Raw genomic sequence first — 25,283 nt, forward strand, 5'->3', positions numbered from 1 at the left:
TTCTGATGGGCATGTCCAGCCTGAAGACCCCCACAGCTCCAGGACCTCTGGGCCTCAGTTTTTCCCTGGAATCCCCATTTCTCTGCCAGCCTCGAGGCCTCAGTTTCCCGGCGCCAGCCCCGCCCGTCTCCTGCAGGACCCGCGGCGGCCGCCAGGAACGCTGTGGCGCAGTCGCGCGCGGGCGGGGCCGCTGACGGAGCGAAGCGGCCGCACCACAGCTCCTGCCCGGGCCAGGCCGGTGGGCGGCAGCGGGCCCGAGCGCCCCGGGGCGCGGCCCGACGGCATGAAGGACCTGGACGCCATCAAGCTCTTCGTGGGCCAAATCCCGCGTCATTTGCACGAACAGGACCTCAAGCCGCTATTTGAGCAGTTCGGCCGCATCTACGAGCTCACAGTGCTCAAAGACCCGCACACCGGCGTGCACAAAGGTGGGCACCATGTCCCGAACCCCTCACTCGTCTCTGTACCCCTACACCCCGCCTTATGCACCCCGAACCCGCCCTTGCACCCCGGCACCACCACCCTGCAGCCCCAGCCCTTTCTGTACCTCTCTTTCTACACCTGCACCCCCCAACCCCTACACTCCTCCCTTGCACCTGAGCCTTCTAGATTCCTCCCCAAACCCTTCCTCCTGCACCCCTACATCCCAGCCCCCACTCACTTTCCCCTGCACCCTCCTCCGCCCTGGGGGTGCCGCTCGCGATCCAGCTGCCCCCCTCCTGTCCTCCGCCCCCTCTTCCTCCCTCCTCCCCACTCCCTCCTCCTCCATCGCTCTCCAGCTCTCCATCATCTCCCTCTGTCTCCCTCCTCTCCCCGGGCATCTACCTCTCTTTTCCCCTCTCCCTCCCATTCCCATTCCCAGACCCCTCCTAACCTGTGCCTAGAGCGCCAGAGACCCCAGCCTCCCAGCCCCCACCACCCTTCTTGTTGCTTTTGGTCTTCCTGGCCCAGCTTGGAACTTCCCACCTCGGGATTGGGAATCCTGCTCACAAAGCCGGGCTAGCTCGGGCTGCAGCCAGGACACATGTCCAGGACCCGAGTCTGAGCGGTAACTACAAAGACGTGGGGGTGTGGGGAGGGAGATGAGGCTGGGGCCCAGGTGATACGGGGTCCCAGGGAAACCCTCCCTGGGTGGTGCCATCTTCCTGGCCCCTTACACCAACCATGGGCTCAGGTGGAACCTGGGAGAGCCAGAGCTGTGGTTAAGACAACGAACGTGAGGTCCTCTGGGCAGAGCCCAGATCTTGGGGGATGTGGCCTCGCCGGCAGGTGGCTAAAAAAACCTGACTCTCCCTCCCATGGACGCATGGGGGTGGGGGGCGCAGGGTCGCCCTGCTCTGCTCTGTCTCAAGCCCTAGTGTCTGAATCTAGTGGCTTTGACCAGCTCTCCTGACAGGGGCCCAAGGTTAAGACCAGGATCTCCATCCTTGGCAGGACCCCAGGAGGCGCCTTAGCGCCTGGGGTGGGTGCTGGGGTGGGGGAGTCATCTCCCTTGGGAATTCCAGACAGGAAACAGTGGTGGATGAGGGGCCCATGAAGGGACTGTGAGGGCTGGTGTGGACATGGAGTTATTGTCTTTCTGGTAGATGTAGGGGATCTGGGAGCCTTGGTATTTAGGGATGTTGCTTGCGGGGTGAAATTTGGGCAGCGGAGGGTATCATTGGCTGTGACACTGGGGACTAGAGAAACAACAACCTCCCAGGCCGCACCCAAATGGGAAAGGGGGATGCCCAGGCCAGCAAAGGAGGGGTTTAGGATCTGAACAGAAGTCTGTATTTGGAGGACAGGGACACTGGTGTTCGACTCTCACCCCGAAACTTAGAGTGCTTAGGCAGGAGGATCAAAAGTTCAAGGTCATCCTTGGCTACGTTGCAAGTTGAAGGCTAGCCTGGGCTACTTGACCATCCTGGTTCAAGAAAAGTGGATTTGTGTGGGTTAATATGGAGTGACTGTCAGCCAATAGCTGCCCCTCTCTCGGCTTCAGGCAAATGAAGACAGAATAAGTGGAGCTGGTAAACCTGGGCCCTCCTGTCAACATTTCAATGGCTTTGTTTCTGGGATACATCTTCAAGATAGCCCATAACAGCAGAGGTGGAGTCCCAGGGTGGATGCAGAGAAGGAACAGGGAATGGAGAAGAGATGGGGCACATTGACCCTCTGTAACCCTCCCTGGAGCCATCCAGAGAATGGGGGCTCCCTCAGTCAGGGCTCACATTGGGGTCCTCTCTCCCGTTTCTAAGGGAGAACCCTTGAGGTCTCTCTGGCCCTACAGACCATATGCATTTTCATGTTAATGGCAGCATTTGCCTTGGAGCCGCTCGCTCTGGGGGCCTGGCCTGCTGTTACCATGGGAGCAGCAGCAGCTGTTGGGTGCAGGAGGAAGTGACTTGGAGCCTACAAGTGACAAGCAGCCTTGGGGACACATGGACCCACCCACAGGTGTGGAAGGAGCAGTTGTCCTGGGCCACAGCCAGATGCTTGCTTGAGCCACCATGATGGCTTCAAGTGGGGGAGCATCGTGCTTTGTGCCTCAGTTTCCCTAGCTGCTTCCAAGATCTTCTCAGGGGAAGCCACAGTAGAGGGTAGAGGGGATTTTAATGAACTTATGGGCACAAGGCCTGGGCTCACAGAGTGGGTTACACTCTGATGCCTGGGCTTCTCAGGCAGGGGCGGAGAACAGCAACTGCAAAAGCCCAGAGGTGCAAGGCCTGGGAAAGCTCAGCAGGGAGTCGACTGCTGTGTGACAGAGGCAGGACACAGGCTGCACGGAAAGTGCTGGGGAAAGTGAATGGAGGTGAATGGGAGAGGATGGACAGATGGATGGGTGGGTGGGCAGATGGGTGGATGGATGGATGGATGGATGGACAGATGGATGGGTGGAATGATGGATGGATGGATGGATGGATGGATGGATGGATGGATGGACAGATGGGTGGACAGGTGGGTAGATGGATGGATGGGTGGATGGATGGATGGATGGATGGATGGATGGATGGATGGACAGATGGGTGGACAGGTGGGTAGATGGGTGGGTGGATGGATGGATGGATGGGTGGATGGACAGATGGGTGGACAGGTGGGTAGATGGATGGATGGGTGGATGGATGGGTAGATGGACAGATGGATGGGTGGAATGATGGGTGGATGGATGGATGGGCAGATGGGTGGACAGGTGGGTAGATGGATGGATGGATGGATGGATGGATGGACGGACAGATGGGTGGACAGGTGGGTAGGTGGATGGATGGATGGATGGATGGATGGATGGATGGATGGACAGATGGGTGGACAGGTGGGTAGGTGGATGGATGGATGGATGGATGGATGGATGGATGGATGGACAGATGGGTGGACAGGTGGGTAGGTGGATGGATGGATGGATGGATGGATGGATGGATGGATGGATGGACAGATGGGTGGACAGGTGGGTGGATGGATGAATGGATGGATGGATGGATGGACAGATGGGTGGACAGGTGGGTAGGTGGATGGATGGGTGGATGGATGGATGGATGGATGGATGGATGGATGGATGGACAGATGGGTGGACAGGTGGGTAGATGGATGGATGGGTGGATGGATGGGTAGATGGACAGATGGATGGGTGGAATGATGGGTGGATGGATGGATGGAATGATGGGTGGACAGGTGGGTAGATGGATGGATGGATGGATGGATGGATGGATGGATGGACAGATGGGTGGACAGGTGGGTAGATGGATGGATGGATGGATGGATGGATGGATGGGTAGATGGACAGATGGGTGGATTGATGGACAGATGGATGGGTAGATAAGTGGTGGATGGACTGAGGGTGGGTGGACGGTGATATCCCCAGCAAAACTGCCTGGTGGAGATGTGGTTATGAGCACACGTTTTCCTGGGTAAAGCTTGGAGAGCTTGAGGTAGGGCTCATCAGATGCTGAGGATTTGGAAGGGCTGAGGAAGGCATTGGTTTTTGATTTATCTGGAGAATGATGTTGCAGATTGACCACAGCCTGTGCTAAGGTCCTGGGGCAGGAAGGGGTGTGTGTTGGAGGAGCCGAGGGAGGCCACAGGCATGACCGTGGGTAGAGAGTCATGCTGTCTTAGTGCTCATGGCCATCTCTGGTTGCTGCTTCAGGAAGGATGGATTGGAGGTGAGGGTGGGGTCAGGGGTGTGAGGGGAGGCCACCCGTCTTGTCGTGTTTGATGACAGGGCAGGGTCAGATAGACTCACAGGAAACTGTTCTTGCTGTGGGGTGAGTGTCCAGCTGGGTGTCTTGGTGTTGGTTGGCTGAGGATCATCAGTCAATGTTGGCTTTGGCTACAGAGGTGGTCAGGGGCCCATTTCCAAAATAAGGTGCGTGGGAGGCTGGAGAGGTGGTTCAGAGGCTTAGAGTGAATACTGCTCCCCCCAAAGACCTGAGTTTGATTCCCAGCACCCTCAGGTGCTTACAACTGCCTGCTACCTGGTGCCTGGTGGGTTCCAGCAGGGACCCTGCTCACCCCTGCTAGCATGGTCCCTCCATAGGCCAAGAAAAGTAATTTAAACATGGCCTCTTCAACATTCCAGAATTTTCTGAATCTCAGAAATCCTTCAGGCACTCATCACCCCCAGCTTCCCCCATCCCCTCCCTCCCCATCCCTGCTTGGGTTGAAAGGCAGATGTTCCCAACTTGCTGTGTGTCCTCGGTGAGGCTGCTGTGCCTCTCTATGTTTACCGTGTGTGTGTGTGTGTGTGTGTGTGTGTGTGTGTGTGTGTGTGTGTGTTAAGACTCCTGACCAGTTGGTGGTATCTGCCGAGGTCTAACCACACCCCAGAAGCAAGTGCACAGGGGCACCTCTAGCCTGGGTGAGTAATTTGGGGTCGTTCAGATTTCTCCCTGGATAGCTTCAGAGGCTCATACACCCTCCATGGCTTCCCAGTGCCCTGACTTTTGTGGCTTCTGCTTGCTTGTAACTCCAGTCTCCTTCCACTTGTCTCCAGGACACCCTCAGTTCTTAGTGTCTGTGTCTGCCCCAGGGTCATCTGCATGAGGGGCACTTGAAAGCCACCCTTGAAATCTAGGCACGAAGAGAGTGGCAGGGGTGGGGGTGGGGACTTCCAGCCAAGCCAGGCAGCCCCAGCGCACATGCATGCGGAAGAGAGCTGGCCTTTATCTGAGTGTTACCGGGGGCCACTGTGAACCTCAGTCTTTTTGTCCGCATGGTGGGACTTTCTCCACATTCTCCAAGGTTCCCAGATTTAAGAGTGTCCAGGAACCTCTTAACACGTCGTTTATCTCTGAGTCTAAAAGCGGGCACCCAGACATGAGGGATAAGTTTTCTAAGGGAGGTGACAGCCCCAGTGTTAAGGTTCAGCCAGGGACCGTCGGGACCCTGGTGGCCAGACCAGGGCGGCGGACGCGCTTCAGCACCGCGGACAGCGGCATCTTCCAATGCGCCTGGGTTTCCCTCGCCCAGGGCCTGCAGTGGGAGTGGGGTTGAGGGTGGGGGAGCTCGCAACTGCAGGAGGTAGGGCGATTCTCTCTTTGCTCTCTGTGACAATCTTCCGCCCTGCCCTCTCTCCTCCATCCTCCCTCTGTCCTTTTCTTCCTCCTCTTGGATTTTTCCGGACAAGGCCTATCATAAACTCTATGTAGGGGAGGAGGACCTGGAACTCTGCTGACTGTACCTCCAGGTGCTGGGACCAATGGCGTCGAGTGATTGTCAGGCAAGGGCGGACCTATCTCAGATACATAAAGAGCTGGGTGTGGTGGTGCACATCTTTAATTCCAGCACTCAGGAGGCAGAGGCAGGCGGATCTCTGAGTTCAGGGGAACCTGGTACAGAGTGAGTTCTAGGACAGCCAGGGCTACAGGCTTCTTTTCTGCAGCCGGCTCCCCAGGCCGGCTCCTTTTGTTACTGCCGCAGCCCAGTGTGGAGCTCTAGGCTGCGTCCCCATCTTCCCAAGATGAAAATCGGTCTCCTTTGCGCTCTGCCCACCACCATTCATCCTCCTACGTGTGAATTTGTTGATGCTAGTGACCTCAAGGACTCCGCGGTGCCGACCACACTCCTTGTCTGTCCAGCCTCCTTGGCTGAGCTTAGGACCCTGACATCCATCTGTTTGTTCTGCGGCGGGACATACAGCTTCATTTTCATGGCTGTGGGTGGGAGAGCACACCCTATGTGTCAATCATTTATCCATTAACTGGTTACATTTTCATGGTTGCTGTCTTCGGTTCTGGCCCAACCACATCTAATTGGACTTTTCAACTTGGAGGGTGTGGTCCATATCCTGAACGGGTTGGGTAGGTTACAGGGGACTCCTCCCCATGTAATTCACGTGCGTGCACAGCCCAGAGGGTTTGCTTAGCAGCTGCCTTTCAGTCTCCACCCACATCTCTCACCCCCGAGCCTAAGGGATCTTCCTGCCTACACTTCCCCAGTGCTTAAATGGCAAGAGTGCACCACCATCTCCCCAGCACTGACCCCCTACACTCGGGTACCCCATCCTCTCTTCCAGTCCTCAGCACCCACAAATCCACTTCCTGTGTCTGCTTTCTGGGACTTCTCCTGGAGTCCATACTGTGTGGCTTTTTGCACTTAGCTCAAGTGGCCTCAAGGCCCCCTCATGCTGGGGGGGGGGGTGTCAGAGCCTCAGTCCTGTTTGTGGCTGAGTAATACTCCATGGTGTCCATGGACATCTACCCCTGCCCCTGGGCTGCCCACTACCTTTGGGTCCTTGTGTCCATGGTGTTGGGACCATCTCCTCACCAGCTGTTATTCTCCCACCAGGCTGTGCCTTCCTCACGTACTGCGCCAGGGACTCTGCCATCAAAGCTCAGACGGCCTTGCACGAGCAGAAGACCCTGCCAGGGGTGAGTGGTCGGTGGAGCAGAGGGTACACTCTCAGCTGTAGGAGACTTGGGCTCAGTGGACACAGAAGGGGGTAGAATAAAAAGGCCATGAACATGAGCATCTTTTGTATGCATACTGTATGCTGGGCTCTGTGCATCACAGAAGGGCTGGCTGTACACACTACAAGTTGACCTGGTCTGAAATGTGCCTCACTGGCAGGCAGCTATGCAAAGGCCCTGGGGTAGGGCAGCCCAGCATTGGGGGAATGTCGAGGAGACCCCTGTGGTTGGAGCAGAAGGGATGACAGAGAGGGGGTTTGGGGAAGGGACAGGAGCAGGGAGCCTAGGGGACAGGGACAGGAGGAGAAAGGCTGGGCAGGGCTTTCTGGCCACAAAGGACGTGGACCTTTTTTACCACCCCGAAGAGAGAAAACAGCTTTGTTCTGCTCCATCCACTTCTTACTGTGTGACCCTGAAATAGTCACTTGACTACTCTGGTCTCTGATACCTGAAAGAACTTGACAGGTGAGGGTGGAGAAGAGGGAGAAGGCAGCTGTGCATGGCTGGTGCCAGGGAAGATGTCACCAGAAACAGTTGGTGTTTGGTAGGACTCTAATAACACACCCAAGGCATTATAAAGAAAAACTGTCTCATAGTTCTGGGGTTCAAGGACCTGGGCTGGCATTGGTGTGGCTCTGAGGAGCATCATTCCTGTTCCAATGCTCACCTTGTTCTGTGGTTCCCCAGGCTCCTGTGGAGATATGGTGCCTGCTCTTGTCACCTCCCTTGCCACCACACCACCCCTATCCCTGCCCCCACCCCTGCCATCATCCCTGTCCCTAGCCCTGCCGTTATCTCTGTCCTCATGCTTGTCCCCAACCCTACCCTCACCCCTGCCCCCACCCCTGCCCTCATCTCTGCCCCCACTCTACCCTCAGCCCTGCCCCCACCCCTGCCCCCACTCTACCCTCAACCCTACCCTCACCCCTGCCCTCACCCCTGCCCTCACCCCTGCCCCCACTCTACCCTCAGCCCTGCCCTCACCCCTACCCTCACCCCTGCCCCCACCCCTACCCCCACCCCTACCCTCACCCCTGCCCCCACCCCTGCCCTCATCTTTGTCCTTACCCCTCCCTGCCTGGCTTCTCCTCTCCCCCAAACAGGGCACCAAGGACCCTTTCCCCAAACATAGGTTGGTGGTGTTCAGGAAGGGATGGATGTGGAGGGATTTTCTGGTGAGGGAGGTATCAGTAAGTTCCTGTCAGCTGTGAGCAGTGTGTGAGGTCAGGGAGGAAGACCATGTGGCCTTGGGCATGTTGCCAGTGTAAGCACTAGGCATGTGGCGGGCAGATGTGGGGCGCAGAGTATGAAGACCAGGTGGGAGTGGCCCCATTGAGAAAGGAACCTAAGAGGTTCATTGATTGACAGCTTGAGAGTGGGTCCCGTCCACGGGTCCCTGTGCTCTCTGGGGATGGTGAGTGACATTGTGGGGCAAGTGTGGCTGTCACACTGGGCGACTCCTGGCACGGAGTAGGTGGAAGCCAGGGACTCGGGCCCAGAACCCACTGAGAATGACCCAGCCATGTGCTTCCAGTGCCCAGGGACAGACTCTGCTTAGAACAGGAAGAAGTGGAGAATGTTCTGGAAAAACGTTGACTTTTAAAAATGTGAGGCCATCCCTGTCTGTTGCTGGGAATTTTTGACAGAAACATTGATGTCCATGTTAATACTAGGTTTTTAGTACGCAGTCAATACCGAGCAGCCTGGAGGACACACGCCCCCTCCCTCCTGCCAATGTGGCCTGTTTTCTTGCATTTTCATAATTTTTGGCAGGATGATTATTACATGTAACCCAAGCTGATTTGAACACACAATCCCCCTGCCTCCACTTCCATGCAGGGCGGGTTGTCAGCAACCAGAGACTGATGGGAATCATCGCTGACATAGGACAGTCACAGTCCTGATTTTGCCACAAGTTTTCCCAGAATAAGACCAGGTGTCAATGTCAAACCCACATTTATGGGCCTTAGGATGAACTGAAACTCGGGCTCCATCTTGCGCTCAGGGACCCGCACGTGGCTGCTCTGCACCATTCTAGAACGTTCCATGCTCCGCCATAGGCCAGGTTTGTCCCGTCGCTCCTCCCCATACACGGAGGATTCTGCGCTTATGGCTCCATTGTTCATACAACGAGTACTAAGGCCACACGAGAACTGAACCAGCCAGGGGCAACATGGAGATGGGTAGGCACAGCCTTATGCTGATAAAACTTTATTAGAAACATGGGTGGGGGGACTGGGGATTTAGCTCAGTGGTAGAGCGCTTGCCTAGGAAGCGCAAGGCCCTGGGTTCGGTCCCCATCTGGGGGGGGGGGGGGAAGAAACATGGGTGGGCTGGAACAGGGCGTGGGCGTGGCCTAGCAGCACTCAGTTAGGACCTACCCCCACTGCCCCTGCCCCTTCCGTGGGCCAGGTGAGAAGTGTCCTCTGCTGGGACTTGGAAGCGAGGCACTGATATCATTTAATTCTGAGAAATTGACATGGCCCAGGAAGATCCTGAATGTTCTAGACTCTGGTGCCCGCTGAGGGTGACACTGAAACCTTGACGTTCCAGGTCTTTCTTTGTTGAGATCTGTGGTTGGTGTCGAGCCACAGCTCCAGGCCTCAGTTTCCCCAGCCGTGCCTCCTCTGCCCAACAGACAGGAAGACTAGGGCTCAGAGAGGGCAGGTGACCTGCCCGAGGTCCCCAGACCTAAGCATCTACTCTCTGAAAGCAAGGGTCTCACATGTGGGGACCATGACCTCCATAAAAATCAGTAGGATCAGGGAGAGATTTGGCCTCAAAGAACCAGGCAGAGAGCAGTGGAGGACACCGAGGTGGACCAGACACCTTGTAGTGTCCACACAATACACCACACACTTGTGAAGGAGTCAGCCACCACGCAGGTGGCTCCTGGAACCTCTCTTACTTCTCTCCCCCCACTAAAAGAGTCTTCCCATGCTTTTTCACAGCTATGTAGTATTCCACAGCTCAATGGAAGGGCTCATCCACCAGGTCTGAAGCTGAGGGTGCCATGTTATTTCTGGTTAGATCTTGTCCTCTGGTGTCTATTGGCAAAGGGTCAGAAGATTAGAGGTGGGAGGAGCCATCCTTCCTTGGAAACACTCCTAAAGGCATCAGCTTTGAAAAGGGTAGAGAGGGCTGTAGGAGGAGGGGTCCTGGGAGCTGGCTCTTGCTGGAGGCTTTGGATGCTGCAGCGAGAGACTGTAAGAGCAGCTGGAGTGCTAAGAAGCCATGGCAGGTGCAGGATGGGTAAGGGGTTCACCGTGTCCACGTGGGAGAGGTCAACTGGTGTCTTCCCTGGTTCTGGAATCTTCCAAAGGTAAAACTTAGCAACTGCAGGAGAAATCTGCACAGCCCTGGCTAGACAGGGTGAGATTGTCCAAGGGCCTCAGTTTCCCCATCTGTAACACACACAGAGCTCAGATATTCCCATCCTAGCTCAGAGATGAAATGGATCCCAGACACCCCACGGAACTCCTACTGCTGCTTCAAAACCCGCCAAAGAATTTTCTCCACCATGGTCATAGGCAACTTCTTTTTTTTTTTGTTACCTCACTTTGCAACACTAGTAAGGATCCTCCCTAGGGTCCCCTCAGATCTTACACAACCGGAAATGTGAAGTGTCGGTGTCCGCTGAATGTGAGGAGAAAGGGGGTGGGGGAAGGGGGCGGAGATGGGAGTTGCAGAAGGAGCATGGGGGATGGGTGGGCACCTGGGCGGGACAGATTGGGGGGCAGGAGGGTGGAGAGACCCAGCTCGGATGCGTGGCGGAGGCACGTGGTGTGGGCGGGGAAGGCGCTCCGTGGCCCCTTTTCTGTCACTGTGGGGTGGAGGGGGGATCCCGGGAGCGCGGGAGACTGAGGTCAGTGATGGGGTGATGGCGACAGGGCCGGTGTCCTTCCTCCCTCCATCCCTCCCCCTCCCTTCTTCGTCTCTGAAAGATTATATTTAAATCTCTTTTGTGCGAGGCGAGATCTGAACTCGGAGGGGGCCCCCACAGAGGCGGTTTCCATGGTAGCAACAACTGCCAGCTTCCGCGGGGTGAATCAGCGTTGCCATGGCAACCCCATCTTCATCTACCCAAGGTGCTAGAGAGGATAGCTAGGAGGGGGGATGGCTGGCGGGGGCGTGTGGGTGGGGCCGCGGGGGGAATGAGAGGCTAGATCTGGGGGACCCCTCCCCTGCCTCTTCGCCCCACACCCCTCCTAGGCGCCCTGACCCCAGAAGCGGAACTATTCGGTTCAGATCGCCTCCCCCAATCCCGGGATGTGGTGTGGTACCCAGGTGCAGAGGGGATGGGGTGTGGGTGGGCGGGTTTGGGGGGATTTGGCCGGCTGTGGAGGGGGGCAGGTAGTGCTAGTCCCTGGGAGGGTCTCAGAGGAGGGGAGGGGCTCTCCTAGTTGGGGAGGGAGGAGGAGGATTCCGGAAGGGGAGGGGCCCAAAGGAAGCAGAAGGAGAGGGGAGGGGTGTGGAGAGGGGTGAGGGTGAGGGGACGGCTGTGGAGAGAGGTGTGGAGAAGGGCGAGGGGTAGGGGTGGGGTTTGGGGGTGGAGGGCATGGGGAATGAACTTGGAGGGGTGTTCATAGCTGAGTGAGGACATTGAGGGACTCTCAGGAGCGGGAAGAGGCCGAGGTGTGAGGGGATGAGGTTGGGGCGTCTGGCTCAGTCGTCGGACTGTCATTGTCAGGGGGGCACCGCACCAGAGACAAGTTCTCTGGCTCAGGGACAGAACACAGGAGACCAGAATGTCACAGGACTGCGTGTGGAGGGCTAGCCTGATCTGACGCTGGTGGAGATCCCACTCTTGGACGCTCTTGATCCCTTCCTTCTTTACCCATAGCATGATAGATTTTTCTTCCACGTGGTGACATTAAGGCCCCTGTCTGGAGGCAGACAGAGGAATTCACCCAGGATTCTCCCATCCAGGGCCAGTGGAAAATTAAAGCCTCTCAGTCTTTTATGAGTTGCCCCACCCCCTGCTCCCCGTTAGCCCATCCTTGGGGCATGGGGAAGGGAGGCCTACCACCCCCTACCATTTCATTTGTTGGTGATCCTGTGGGCTAGCAAGTCACAAGGTGACATTTGCACCAAAGACTCAGGGACATCAGGCCATTTTCAAAGACAGTTTGTCCTGTTGGAATAATTATGATTGGGTTTTGAAAACTAGCTAAGAGTTTGCGGGTCAGTTCTCCCTTGCACTGGACTTGAGTGTGTGCAGAGACAAAGGTGGACAACAGGTGCCCGCGCCCCACTATATTCTCTGCCACCCTGACCATGTCCCCCTTTCCACAGATGGCGCGGCCGATCCAGGTGAAACCGGCAGACAGTGAGAACCGTGGAGGTAGTAGTAACCTCCCCGTGGCTGTGAGCCTCTGCAGCCTCAGGGTTGGGGCTCCGGCCGGCTCCGACTGCTCCCCCAGACTTCAGATACCCCACACCTTTCCAGTTCCCTCACGGGTGCCTGAAGGCTGCAGACTTGGGGTGCGGGGAGAGGTGTGGGCAAGGCTGTTGGGACCCTATATGTATGTGTAGGAGCTCTGTAAAATCAGCCTTTCCAGTCCTGTCACTTTCCATCTTTATGTCTATCGGGACAGGGTTTCCCCCGACCCCCATCCTTCTTGCGCTGTCTCCTGCTTCTGACTGTCCCCGACCTCCTGTCTCTTCTTCCCTGACGCCCCCAAGCATCTCTGCTGCCATTCCTCCTTCCCTCTCACCCCAGTGAGTGACAGCCATCTGAGTATGGTTTCCCTAGCAACCTGGCTCTCATTCCTGGGCGAAGGGGCAGCGGGGCAGCCTGAGCAAAGGTCCTGGGGCAGCGCGGGCCAGGGCTGAGGGTCTGCAGGACCAGCGCGGGCTCAGCGGGGCCGTGGGCCGGGGCTCCGCCCACAGGGGACCGGAAGCTGTTCGTGGGCATGCTCAACAAGCAGCAGTCGGAGGAAGACGTGCTCAGGCTCTTCCAGCCCTTTGGCGTTATAGACGAGTGCACAGTGCTGCGAGGACCCGATGGCAGCAGCAAAGGTGACTGGCAGGCGATTGGGGCAGGGCCTGGGGCGGGGCTTAGGGCGTGGCAGCGAGGGCGGGGTTGAGCGTGGCACAGGTGCAGAGCAGTAACTTGCACGAATTGTGGAATGGGATGGGACTGGAGGTGGGCATGGCCAATGGGAAGGGGTGGAGCAGGTGGGGTGGGTGTTTGTGGTTGGAGGAGAGGTGTTGGTGCACTATTCCTTTAGTGGGTGGGATTTGGGTGTGGGGAGGGAAGAAAGGGAAAGAAGGAGAAGGCCTGGTTGCTGAGGAAGAGGAGAGATCAGGTCTATGGGAGACAGAGTCAGCCCTGGCTCCTCCTGAGTGTCCCTGCTCCTGAGTGTCCCTGCAGATTGGCCCTCCGGAATATGGCCTGAGTTCTTTCTGTCCTCGAGCCTCTCAGCTTTTTCCCTGTGTCTCAAGTTCTGAGTCTTTATGTGTCTCTGTCCATCTATATGACTGGAAGGCATAAAATATGGCTCCACGTTGGATGACCCTGGCTAGAGGTGCCTTGGTGAACACCACATAAATGCGTATGTTTGCCCATTTGGCCAGCTTCCATGATTCCACAGGTCCCTGTTCACCATCTGTGCTCTGTAAGTCAGGGCTAGTGGCCATTTAAACCTTTTCTTACTTGTTCTGATGGAACCTTCTTGGAGCCCAGGCTCCTCTGGAAGTGTGTGTAGTTACTGGGGTCTCAACAGTTCCTGGATGCTAAGCTGACTTCCTGTTGTCTGGATGGGTGGGTGGGTGGATGGGTGGGTGGATGGATGGGTGGGTGGATGGGTGGATGAATGCGTGGATGGGTGGATGGGTGGGTGGATGGATGGATGGGTGGGTGGATGGGTGGATGGGTGGGTGGATGGGTGGATGAATGCGTGGATGGGTGGATGGGTGGATGGGTGGGTGGATGGGTGGATGAATGCGTGGATGGGTGGATGGGTGGATGGGTGGTGGATGGGTAGATGAATGCGTGGATGGGTGGATGGATGGGTGGATGGATGGATGGGTGGCTGGGTGGATGGATGGGTGGATGAATGGATAATGGATGGATAGGTGGATGGATGGGTGGGTGGATGAGTGAATGGGTGGATGGATGGAGGGATGGATGGACAGGTGGATGGGTGGGTGGATGGATGGACAGGTGGATGGATGGGTGGATGGATGGATGGACAGGTAGATGGATGGGTGGATGGATGGACAGGTAGATGGGTGGATGGATGGATGGATGGATGGATGGATGGATGGATGGATGGACAGGTGGGTGGGTGGGTGGATGGATGGACAGGTGGGTGGATGGGTGGGTGGATGGATGGATGGACAGGTGGATGGATGGGTGGATGGATGGATGGACAGGTAGATGGATGGGTAGATGGATGGACAGGTAGATGGGTGGATAGATGGATGGATGGACAGGTGGGTGGATGGGTGGATGGATTACTGACTTTCTATTTAGCTGAATTCATGACTGACATCTAAGTCTCTGGCCTTAGAAGATGTAGGTGTGTCCTGTCAGTTCAGGCCATCTTGGTCCTGCCTATATCTATGTGAACTCAACAATCGAGGGCTTCTTCTCCCCCTGGCTCCCACTATATCCACTGTATCCTTCAGTCCCTCACCTCCTCCTCCCTTTCCTCCCAGGCTGTGCCTTCGTGAAGTTCTCTTCCCACACAGAGGCCCAGGCTGCCATCCACGCCTTACATGGCAGCCAGACAATGCCGGTGAGTGAGACCTGTGCTCAGCTACAGTGGGGCTGGGTGCAAGTTGAGGGTGTGTGGGAGATATGGGTGGTTTTGTCATCTTCCCATCATGGACTGCTTCAGACAGGAGGCCGGATGTGCGGCCCAGACTGTGATCAGAGCCATGTGTGACTGGACGCTGTCCTGGAGCTGTACCTAGAGGGGCCTGAGCTCAGGCTCTCACCTGAGGGTGAGCTCATCTGTAGACTGTATGGAGATAATGAGGGGTCCTGGGGACCCGTTTAGCCAAGGGAGGTAGAGAACAGGTGTCCAAGGTCCTAGGTAGAACATCATGTGCGTACGGCTGTCATCTTACCCCGGGAAGTCCACATTACTGCACATAAACTGAGTCCCTAGCTGAGAGCAGTAGTTGTCTCCCTAACATAGTAGAGCTGGGTCAGGTTACCCCCAGGGCCAGCTTTCTCATGACTGGAATGGAGGCACAGGCTGTCTGCCCAAGGGGGGCATCTGGAAGGGAGAGATTGCAAGGGGTTTGTGCAAACTAGGCCGGGGGTATGTGAGTCCCCAGGAAGCACCTGGCTGAGCCCTGGTCCTGCTAACCTCTGCCTCCCAGGCCTTAGCTCTTCACTGAGCCCGACTTACATGCTGCTTACTCTGAGCCCCAGCTCCTGACTGAGTCCCCTGAGCAGCATGGGCGATTGGTCCACTGTCAAATGCCATGTCCTCCCCATTCGCTGGCCACACACCATCCTTACAGGGAACCCACTGGTCCCAGATGTGGGTTGCATGGTGCCCCACCACCACCATCCTTCTCTGGGCTTTGGATTCCCCCCCGGCCTTGAGGGTATGGCTTCAGCTAGGACTTCCCCACCCCCAATCTTTGTCCCAGACATGACAGTTGAACCTCTATACTCCTCTTATCACTTATCAGTATGGCTGTGGCTTCCTCCCAGACACAACGGCCATGTCACCACATGGCCAGGCCCAGGGTGAAAAGCCCTATCACTTCTCATGTGGTCCTGGCTCTTCTGGCTGTGGAGTCCCATCCATGAGGAGCACTAGAGTCCGGGCTCCCCTGTCCCAATGCCACACGCTCTCCTTACAGGGAGCTTCCTCCAGCCTGGTGGTCAAATTCGCCGACACGGACAAAGAGCGGACACTACGGCGTATGCAGCAGATGGTTGGCCAGCTGGGCATCCTGACGCCATCCCTCACCCTGCCCTTCAGCCCCTACAGTGCCTACGCCCAGGCTGTGAGTGGCCCCAGCCCATGGGCACAGCCCGAAAGCCCAGATCTTGATGGACAGCTCTAACCACAGCCACCCTCCCTGCCTGACCCAGACACACTCTGATGGTGGGCAGAGTGCTCGTGTCCCAACTGGCTGGAGCCTAGATCCCACCATTCCTAAATCTGCATTCAGCCCAACTCTGGCTCCACCCTCAAGGCTGACATCATCCCAGCTCCTGACATCCCAATGCCACCATGTTCCTTTCCTAGTCCAGACCCCAATCTGGATGTAAATATTGAACCCTGTTTCTAACCCTGGCTCTGAGTCAAAGCTGGGCTGTCATCTTGTGCCACACCAGACCCCATATCCTTCACTAACCTGGGATCTCAGGCTGAGCCCTACTGCCTGAGTGACCCCTCATCCCAGAATGAACTTTAACCTAAGTATGAGCCTCAGTTTCTAATGGAGCCCTAAGTCTAGACTGAGCCTTTTTTCAGAAGCTAAATGCTAATGCCTACCGGACCCTGATCCCAAACCAGATGCTGCTGATCTGGAGCTGAGCCCGGTTTCTTTTTTTTTTTTTTTTTTTTTTTTTTCTGGAGCTGGGGATCGAACCCAGGGCCTTGCGCTTGCTAGGCAAGCGCTCTACCGCTGAGCTAAATCCCCAACCCAGAGCCCGGTTTCTTGACTGAACTGGTGTCTCTCGAGGTCCTCCCTGACCCCAGTTCCTGATCCGCGGCACTGGTCCCACTCACAGCATCTCTGTCCGCAGCTCATGCAGCAACAGACAACAGTGTTGTCCACCTCTGGCAGCTACCTGAGCCCCGGTGTGGCCTTCCCTCCCTGCCACATTCAGCAGATTGGCACTGTCAGCCTTAATGGTCTGCCTGCTACACCCATCGCGCCTGCCTCTGGTGAGAGCAGCTTCTGGGAGGTCTCAGGACAAGTGGGAACCCTCTAGGCCCTGTGTCTGACCCTCTCTCGCCCCACAGGGCTACACTCACCCCCACTGCTGGGCACTGCCGCCGTCCCTGGCCTGATGACATCCATTCCCAGTGGCTTCCCAGGTGTTCTGCCCTTTCCCGGGAGCCACCCTGCCCTGGAGACCGTGTATGCCAATGGCCTTGTGCCCTACCCAGGTAATTTGAGAAAGTGCTCCAGAGCCTAGGACAGTGTTTGGAATGGATCTGGTAACTGAGGGACACACCTAGGTCCCCCAGCCTTATACCTGTGCGGGGCAGGGCAAGGAGTGGCTAGAAAGGTGTGGGCACAGGAAGAGGCTGAGGAGGGAAGTTACCTCACAACCACACACTTGGCGAATTGGTTGGTTTTTGGGTTCAAATTCCAGTTCTAGCTGGTTTCTAAAGCTGGACAATTGGACAGGTGACATCAAAGGCTGGATAGGAGCCTAGGATTCACACGTCTTGTTTGCTGTTACAGATGGAGGTCATATTGTGTAGTTCAGACTTGCCTTCAATCCCCTGTGTGCGCAGGCTGCCCTTAGACTCTCTCTGGAGACCAGGCTGGCCTCACACCAAGGGCAGTCCTCCAGCTTCCACTTCCCAAATGCTAAGCTAACAGCCAGAGCACCTGCCTGGCTCAAATCTTTATTCTTGGCTTTGTCGAAGTGAGGCAGGATGGCCTTGAGTCCTAACGGACCAAACCAGGAACTGGGGGAACCACAGAACACCCAGGGGTCCCCACAAGCTGGATGAGGGAGTCTGGGCAGGGGATGGGGTGCAGATGACTCTCAGTGAAGGGTTTTCCTGAGTGCTGTGGGGGAGCAGGGTCAGATGATGGTCACACAGGTTCACTTGGCTACTGGTGTTTACTGTGGGGGTGTGTGTACCTGGACGGGCTGAGCCACATCAGAGATGCAGTTTCTTCGGCTTGGCTGGCCTGGGGGTCACCATACAAGGGAAGCTGGGTGGTTGTGGATGTCAGTACTCAGTTCATCCTCTGTCCTGCAGCTCAGAGCCCCACTGTGGCAGAGACCCTCCATCCTGCCTTCTCTGGAGTCCAGCAGTACACAGGTAGAGGCAGCCCTGTCCTGGCCACATGTCCCACCCTCCACGAGACCTCCCAAGGAATGTACAAGGTCCCTTAAACCTGGGACTCCCCACGTGTCGTTGCCAGGTCCCTCAGGGGCCTGCCCACCTCCTCCGAAGCCAGGGCTGCCTCTGGCTGTGTACCTTCCGTAGCTCTGTCCCACCCAACTGTGAATCTAACCCCACCTCTTGAGACTTGTGCCCACCCAATGCCTTGCCCATGAGCCCTGCTTAACTAAGTTCATTCCTCAGTCCCTTGTGGAGCTCCACCCCTACGCCCTTTCCACTCTGCCCTCCCTGCTGTGGCCACGCCCCAATCCCAGCCCTCAGTTCATAACCCTTCCCTCAGCGGTGCCTCAACTACACTCAGAACCTGTCCTCCACTTTGGCCCCACCTCTTGACCAAAAGTGGTTCTGCCCTCCACTGTGCCTGCTCCCTCCAGTTGAGGGTTGGGTGAGGCCAGCGCCGAGGGGTGGAGGGTGGTTCTTGGGCTCAAGGGTGTGACCAGGGCCAGAGAGGCAGGGCTGAATGGTGGGGCAGGGGCAGCGCTGAGGGGTGGGCCAGGGACTGGGCAGGGCAAGGGACAGGGGACAAGGTTGGAACCGGTCAAGACCAGGGTCTGGGGGCAAGGTAAAGGCAGAGTGGTGGTGGGGATAGAAAAGGGTGGGGCCTGAGCTGAGGAGCAGGGTTAGGGCATAAGGGTCAGCGTTAGGGCCTGAGGAATAGGCTCAGGGCACAAGGAGCAGGGCCAGAGCCACAGCTTATGGGGAGCCAGAATGAAGGGCAAAGGCATGGAGGGAGGCAGAGACATGGAGCAAGGGTCAGGGCCTACCCCTTAGCCCCCAAGTCTGGACCCACTCAGCCCCTCCTACATTCCTGTCTTGCCCCTCAGCCCTGGTCTTACCTCTCTGGCCCTGGCCCCACCCCACTCTCAGCACCATCAGTGCCCCTCGATCCACCCAAACCTGGCCCTAGGCCCAAGTTCTGCCCCTTGTCTCCATCCTTCAGCCCTTACCCCGCCCCTCGTTACCACAGCCCCCACCCCCACCCTCGGCCATTCCCGGCCCTTAGTCCCAGCCTCACTATCCTCACTATCGGTCCTGGTCCTGCCACCCAGCGCAAGTCCCAGCTGGGCCCCACCCTCTAGGCATCGCCCCTCAGCCACAGCCCCGCCCCTCAGCCACAGCCCAAGCCCCGCCCCTTGGTCGTGACCTCATCCTCTGACCTGGTCCTGCCACTCAGCAAAGCCACAGCCCGGCCCCACCCCGTTGGCCAGGTCTTCAGCCCCAGCCCTGGCCTAGCCCTCTCTGCTCTGGTCCTGTGGCTCAGCATGGCCTCTGCTCTCTACAGCCATGTATCCCACCGCGGCCATCGCGCCCGTGGCACACAGCGTTCCGCAGCCTCCGCACCTCCTGCAGCAGCAGCGTGAAGGTGAGGCGACCCCTGCCAGCCCCACCCTCACCTGCACTGCTGACCTCGCCCCTCCATGGAACTGCGGCCCTTGAGGTTCCCAACTCCTATGGACAAGCGAGGAAACCCCCTTTTTGGTGCGCGTTTGTGCGAGAAGGCATCTTGGGTAAACAGGCCTTCACAGTGAAGCCAAGCCTGTGGAGGTTATGCGGGAGAAAGCAGGAATCTGGAGTCTGAGGAGGTATCTTGGGTAAACTGAGGCCTTCCCAGTGAAGCCAAGCCTGTGGAGGACATGCGGGAGGAAGCAGGAGTCCAGAGCCCTGCAACCCAGGGCCACTCAAATCCTCTTGTGACTGGGCACAGTGATCAGAGAGTACTTAACAACCTGCCTCAGTTTCCCCATCTGGAGCTCAGATGTCCTGGGCCCACCTGTGTGACATAGAGTCATTGAGAAGTTCCTGTTCTGTGGGCGGGCCTTCTCTGCAGGAAGCCCTACTTTTACCTACCTATGGACCTGGAGGGCCTGGGGAGAGATGGGAGGGGGAGCCTTAGGCCACCCTTATGGAGAGTCTGCCCTCACCTGGGATTCACACTCCAGGGGGCAGGGGCTGGGTTCACAGCTGAGTCCTTGACTTTGAGGGTAGCCAGTGCCCCTGGATTGTCTCACACTGGGCTGCACTGTGTCCCCTGGACACTGTACCTGAGGCCACCAGAAGGATATGCTTGTCTAAATATTGACAGCCAGGACCGAAACCTAACCACAGGTGACATCAGTGGGCACTTGGGGAAGGTTGGCCCTCCTTCAAGTCCAGGACAGGAGGATGGGTAAAGATACCTACCACCAAGCAAGATAACCTGAGTTTGATCCCCAGAACCCCATGGTGAAGGACCCCTGCTCATTGTCCTCTGACCTCCACACATACACAGTGGTATACACGCCCCCTCAAATTAATTACATAGACAGGCCTGGCTCCCTCATGGGAGTGAATTCTTTTTTGTTTGTTTGTTTTCATACTTTATCTATCTATTTATTTATTTTTGTTATGAGTATACTGTCACTGTCTTCAGACACCAGAAGAGGGCATCGGATCCCATTACAGATGGTTGTGAGCCACCATGTGGTTGCTGGGATTTGAACTCAGGACCTTTGGAGCAGTTAACCGCTGAGTGCATTCGTCCCTTCGTCTCTCTCTGGGCTTTTTTTTAAAGACAAGATCTCACTGTGCAGCTTACACTGGGCTCATAATCACAGCAAGTCTCCCGACTTGCCCTCCCAAGTGCTGCAGTGATGGCTGTGAGCCTCCAACCCGGCCCAGCATCTTTTTAAATGTCATGTGTTTCTTAGACCAACACAAGGCCCACAGAGTCACTGCTGAGCCACACCCACCTTGCCCCCATCACTTCACCCTGTTCTCCTGACTCCAGTGCATTACCCACAGGAGGAAGCTGGCAGCAGGCAATGTGGGGCTTTGGGAATCACCTGGGGGCTTAGAGTTGTCAGGGAGGCTCTGGCTTGTGGAGTTCCAGCAGGGGTGAAGATGCTATTTGGGTTTGGTCTGTGGTGAGCTGATGGCTGGGTGGACTTGGGTCAAGGCTCGCATGGCCCAACCTTGCTCCTAGCCATTCCCTCCTTGTATCTTGAGAAGCTCCTCACTCTATCCACAGCCAGAGATAAGGACTGGACCCCAACCCAGGGGGGGTCCGCCTCCTCTCCTTGGGGGCTTTATGTCTTTCTCTCCCCCACCTACAGGTCCCGAAGGCTGTAACCTGTTTATCTACCACCTCCCCCAGGAGTTTGGAGACACGGAGCTGACCCAGATGTTCCTCCCCTTCGGCAATATCATCTCCTCCAAGGTGTTTATGGATCGGGCTACCAACCAGAGCAAGTGTTTCGGTGAGTGGACATACCTAGAGACTCCCATTGAGGGTCTGAGATGTGGTCAGGGGGTGGAGTCCCACCTAGAATCCCCCAGTTAGGATCTGGGGGCGTGACCAGGGGTAGAACCCGGTCTAAAGTTTCTCAGTGAGGGGCTGGGGCGTGGTCAGGGTAGAGAGCTTGCCCTGTATGTAGAAGGTTCTGGAATACTCTTCACTGACACATCAGTGTTGTAGGAAGAAAGGGAGGCTGTGGCCCCCGCACCACAAGGAAAGTTGAGCAGATTGGATGGAGTGGGAGTGAGGCCCCCACCCTTAGAGCCGTACAAGACCAGCGTTATCTACAGGAAGCCTGGACCACGTCCCTCACCAGCTCCTGTCACTTTGTTCTCTCAGGATTCGTGAGCTTTGACCACCCAGCCAGCGCGCAGGCGGCCATCCAGGCCATGAACGGCTTTCAGATTGGTATGAAGAGGCTGAAGGTGCAGCTGAAGAGACCCAAAGACCCAGGACACCCGTACTGACCACGCCCACAGCCCCTCTGCGCTGTGGGTGTGGCCCCAGGTGAGCCGCCAGGCGGCCCTGTGCTCCGCCCAGCCCTGGCGTCATTCAACCCTCCTCCCATCCCAAGCTTACTCTCCAAATCCTGGGGGCGGGAGTGACACTCCAAAAGGCCAACTGAGGGTTCAAACCCTCCCCCATCACCTGTGGCTTGGGTGGCAGAGAGGGTGGGATTAGGGTGGGGAAACTAGGGTGAGAGAAAGTTAGGAGGTTCCACACAGGTGACTTCCTTCCCAGGGAAAGTTTTGAAGGATGAATAGGAGTTCACTTTAGTGAACTGGTTTGGGGCTTGTGGTCTGGGGTGCAGGATGTGATGGGCGGGGCTTCTATCCCATCCTGTGAAGCTGTTCCCCCAGCCGAGAAGCCCTAATCCAGAGAAGGACGTGCCGCACACACCCAGCTCTGTGTCCCTACAGTTGAACTTGGAATGCCCAGTTAAGCATGGCCCAGGACTGAAGCAGAGGAAATGGGGACACATCATAGCCTTGTGGTCCCCCACCTCTGTCCCCACCAGCTCTCATGGACCCTGAGAGTCCTGTCTTCTAATATCATGCCCAGTGGGTTAACAAAACCCAGAGTGCCGGTTATAATCTCACAAAACAAACGACACAAAACCAAATACCCAAACAAACAAGCAAAAAACCCCCCAAAAGTCAATTTCCCCTTCAACATTCTCAGCACTTTCTTTGGGACTGGACTGATTTTAAAAGGTGAACACAACTGCACAATGGCGGCGCCGTGGAGGTGACAGCCCAGCTGTCCAATAGCAGCGGCTACAGAGCACCCAGGAGTACTTTTTCTTCCTTTTTTTCTTTCTTTCATCACCCAGCCCAGGGCCTGGTAGAGATCGACAGTCTTTAATCCTTCGGTGTTTTTTGTCCGTTACCTGGGTCTTTTGGGCTTTATCTATTTTGGCTTCGATTAGGAAACCCATCAATCACGTAGAAATCCCCGGACTGCTGCCGTATTTTCACTTTCAACCCAGTGTCCTGCAGGCCATCTGCTCTGGGCTGGTGAGAGAAGGTCCATGTGAGGAGCAAATGTCCCCAGACTGATGGTGACTGTCAGGAACTGTTGTTTTGAAAACACTGGGGTTTTCTTGCCAGGACAAAGTGGGGCACTGTGTTCTGCGCCCCGCTCCCCTTGCTTCTCCTCAATGTCCCCCTATCCTCCCCAGGTTGAGCGGTTCCCGCTTCCAACCGCTCCAGGACTTTTATGTAAATTACAGCCAAGTTTGGACACCAGCTCTCCCAGTGACCCCCTTCCTCCACCTGTCCCCGACTTGTGGCCCCCCAAATTCCGAAGCCACCAAAAGCCACTTGAGGTTCAGAAGACTCCGTGGTGTGTTGTGGGGCAGGGAACAGGAGTCTGAGCCCGGGTTTGAGGGGCCTATACACTGCCAATAACCACATGCCCCTCAACTTGGGGACACCCCCACGTGACTCAGAGGCTTTCCTGGTCAGCCAGTATCCCCCTTAGCCAGGTTTCCCCTCCCCCGCCCACTTCCTATTCCCGTAGCTGTGCGTAGACATGTGCGCACCATAGACTATATATTTTTGGAGAATGAACCACAGTGGCCAAACTCCGTCAAGGAGGTGGCTCTGAGCCGGCCAATCAGCGGGGGACCAAGGACAGACCAGCTGAGGCCGGCTGGACGCCGCCCTGACTGGACACCAAACCAGGACCCCGCCAACACCATATACCTCCAGTTTTTGGGGTCTCCACGGTTGCTGCCCCCGCCCTGCCCCTCCCACTTTCATAGCCTTACTTGGGTGACCAGGTGTCTTTAGCTTCCTGCCAGGGGAGACTCCTGTCCCCCACTGCCCACCCACCCAGATCTCTCTCTCTCTCTCTCTCTCTCTCTCTCTCTCTCTCACACACACACACACACACACACACACACACACACACACACACACACACACACACACACACGGTCCTCCAATCACCAGCTGTAAACTGAAGGTCTCATACCCGAGGTCACCGTGAGTCAGATGTGGCCACACCGGACCCGGTTGCTGACCCCGCAGGCTCCACACTTTCCTTTTCTACGTATCACCTACCTATCATCTATCTATCATCATGTCGGTGGTCTTTTTCTGAGTGAGTGCCAACAAGACCACTGAGAAGGGCATAGAGGGAGGGGATGTGGGGACTCATGATAATCCGCCTTTGATTCCTAGTTGGAGGTTTGGGAAGCCTGGTGAGAGAGCCCACCTCTTGTATATTACCCAGCCTGCCCACACACCCACCACAAAGCACAGAGTCGTTAATTTGGACATCCCACCAAGCAGGGGAGGGGGGTCCTGGGGGGGGGTCCAGATCCCTTCCGACTGGTCCAAAAGCAAACAAAAGAGATAAAAGTTTTTTAAGGTCTAAAAAACATGTAAAAACAAGCAAAAAAAAAAAAAAAACCCTTTTCTTTTCTACCAAAATGTTTGTTGACTGACCTAAACTAAAGGGGGGTTAAAAAACCAAAAAAAAACCCACCCTGATTCTGCCCACCTTGTTTCTCGTCTCCGGTTTGATGATCCCTTGTTCTGAACGTAACACAGTAAGACTTACTGTATTACGTAGTGTGCGAACGTGTGTGTCCGGGGTGTCGCTGTGTCCCCCCACCCCCACGCAAGTTGCCCGCTGAGTGCGTGCTGGCGTGCGCTGGCGTGCGCACTGTCTAGTTCATGTTTACGAGCTGTAAATACCATTTTTATACTCCACACAAGAGACCCTACGTGATTTGTACAACGGGCTTAGTTTCTGCTACGATGAATTTCGTGAAATTTCAAACTTCAATTTTGGAGATGAGCAGAGGGGGAGCCAAGAGTGGAGAGGGATGTGGGGTTTGAGTCTCGCGCCTCCTATTCGTGAGCGAGCTTCTCAACATCAAATCACTTCTCCTTGGTCTGGAAAAGAAGAGACAAAAACCCTAAAAGTTTATTTAATAAAAGTTTTACTTGTTAACAGGGATTATCTGTCACCTTGTTTCCCCGTCGTGGCGTGCTCCTTGTGTGGAACTGAGTAACATCCCAATGTATGAATAACACACACTTTTCTGAGCTGGGCGTGATAGTTACAGGTCCTTAACTTCGCAGGAGGCAGAGGCAGGGGGATCTCTCAGTTTGAGGCCAGCCTGGTTTACAGAGCCAGTTCCAAGAAAGCCAGGACTTCACAGAAACCTGTATCCTCTAAAACCAAACAAAAAAAAAAATCATGTCCAAAGTTCTTTCTTTTTTTCTTTTTAACTATTTTATGTATGCAAGTACACTGTCGCTCTCTTCAGACACACCAGAAGAGGGAATCAGATCTCAACTAGATGGTTGTGAACCACCATGTAGTTACTGGGATTTGAACTCAGGACCTCCGGAAGAGCAGTCAGTGCTCCTAACCACTGAGCCATCTCTCCAGCCCCTGTCCAAAGTTCTTAAGGGGTTCCCCAAAATATGCAAAGTCAACCTGTGTCTCTCCACCCAGCGTCTCCAGCAGGCAGTTCTTTTTTTTTTTTAACATTTATTTATTTATTATGTATACATCATATAGCTTTCTGCCTGCATG

The 25,283-nt window shown here is 56.0% G+C and overlaps 1 protein-coding gene across 15 annotated transcripts; it reads left to right on the plus strand.

Moving 5' to 3' along the window:
- The first annotated feature begins 170 nt into the window (after positions 1-170).
- On the plus strand, positions 171-24,698 carry Celf5 (CUGBP, Elav-like family member 5). 15 transcript variants are annotated; one of them, XM_006240942.5, is made up of 12 exons: positions 171-428; positions 6,763-6,845; positions 12,180-12,228; positions 12,777-12,905; positions 14,550-14,629; positions 15,714-15,860; positions 16,609-16,750; positions 16,829-16,975; positions 17,807-17,869; positions 19,236-19,316; positions 21,046-21,189; positions 21,567-24,692. In XM_006240942.5, the coding sequence occupies exons 1-12, from the start codon at positions 284-286 to the stop codon at positions 21,692-21,694; spliced, it is 1,338 nt and encodes a 445-aa protein (XP_006241004.2). In that variant the 5' UTR covers positions 171-283; the 3' UTR covers positions 21,695-24,692.
- The last annotated feature ends 585 nt before the right edge of the window (positions 24,699-25,283 follow it).

This window comes from Rattus norvegicus, chromosome 7 (genome assembly GCF_036323735.1).
Source record: "Rattus norvegicus strain BN/NHsdMcwi chromosome 7, GRCr8, whole genome shotgun sequence".
Taxonomy (NCBI): domain Eukaryota; kingdom Metazoa; phylum Chordata; class Mammalia; order Rodentia; family Muridae; genus Rattus; species Rattus norvegicus.

Excerpts from the sequence above, each read along its gene's own strand:
- Celf5 (XM_039079023.2), top strand. The coding sequence starts at position 284 with ATGAAGGACCTGGACGCCATCAAGCTCTTCGTGGGCCAAATCCCGCGT. Across the intron at positions 19,317-21,045 it reads CCTGCAGCAGCAGCGTGAAG|GTCCCGAAGGCTGTAACCTG; the intron begins GTGAGGCGACCC and ends CCCCACCTACAG. Across the intron at positions 21,190-21,566 it reads CAACCAGAGCAAGTGTTTCG|GATTCGTGAGCTTTGACCAC; the intron begins GTGAGTGGACAT and ends TTGTTCTCTCAG.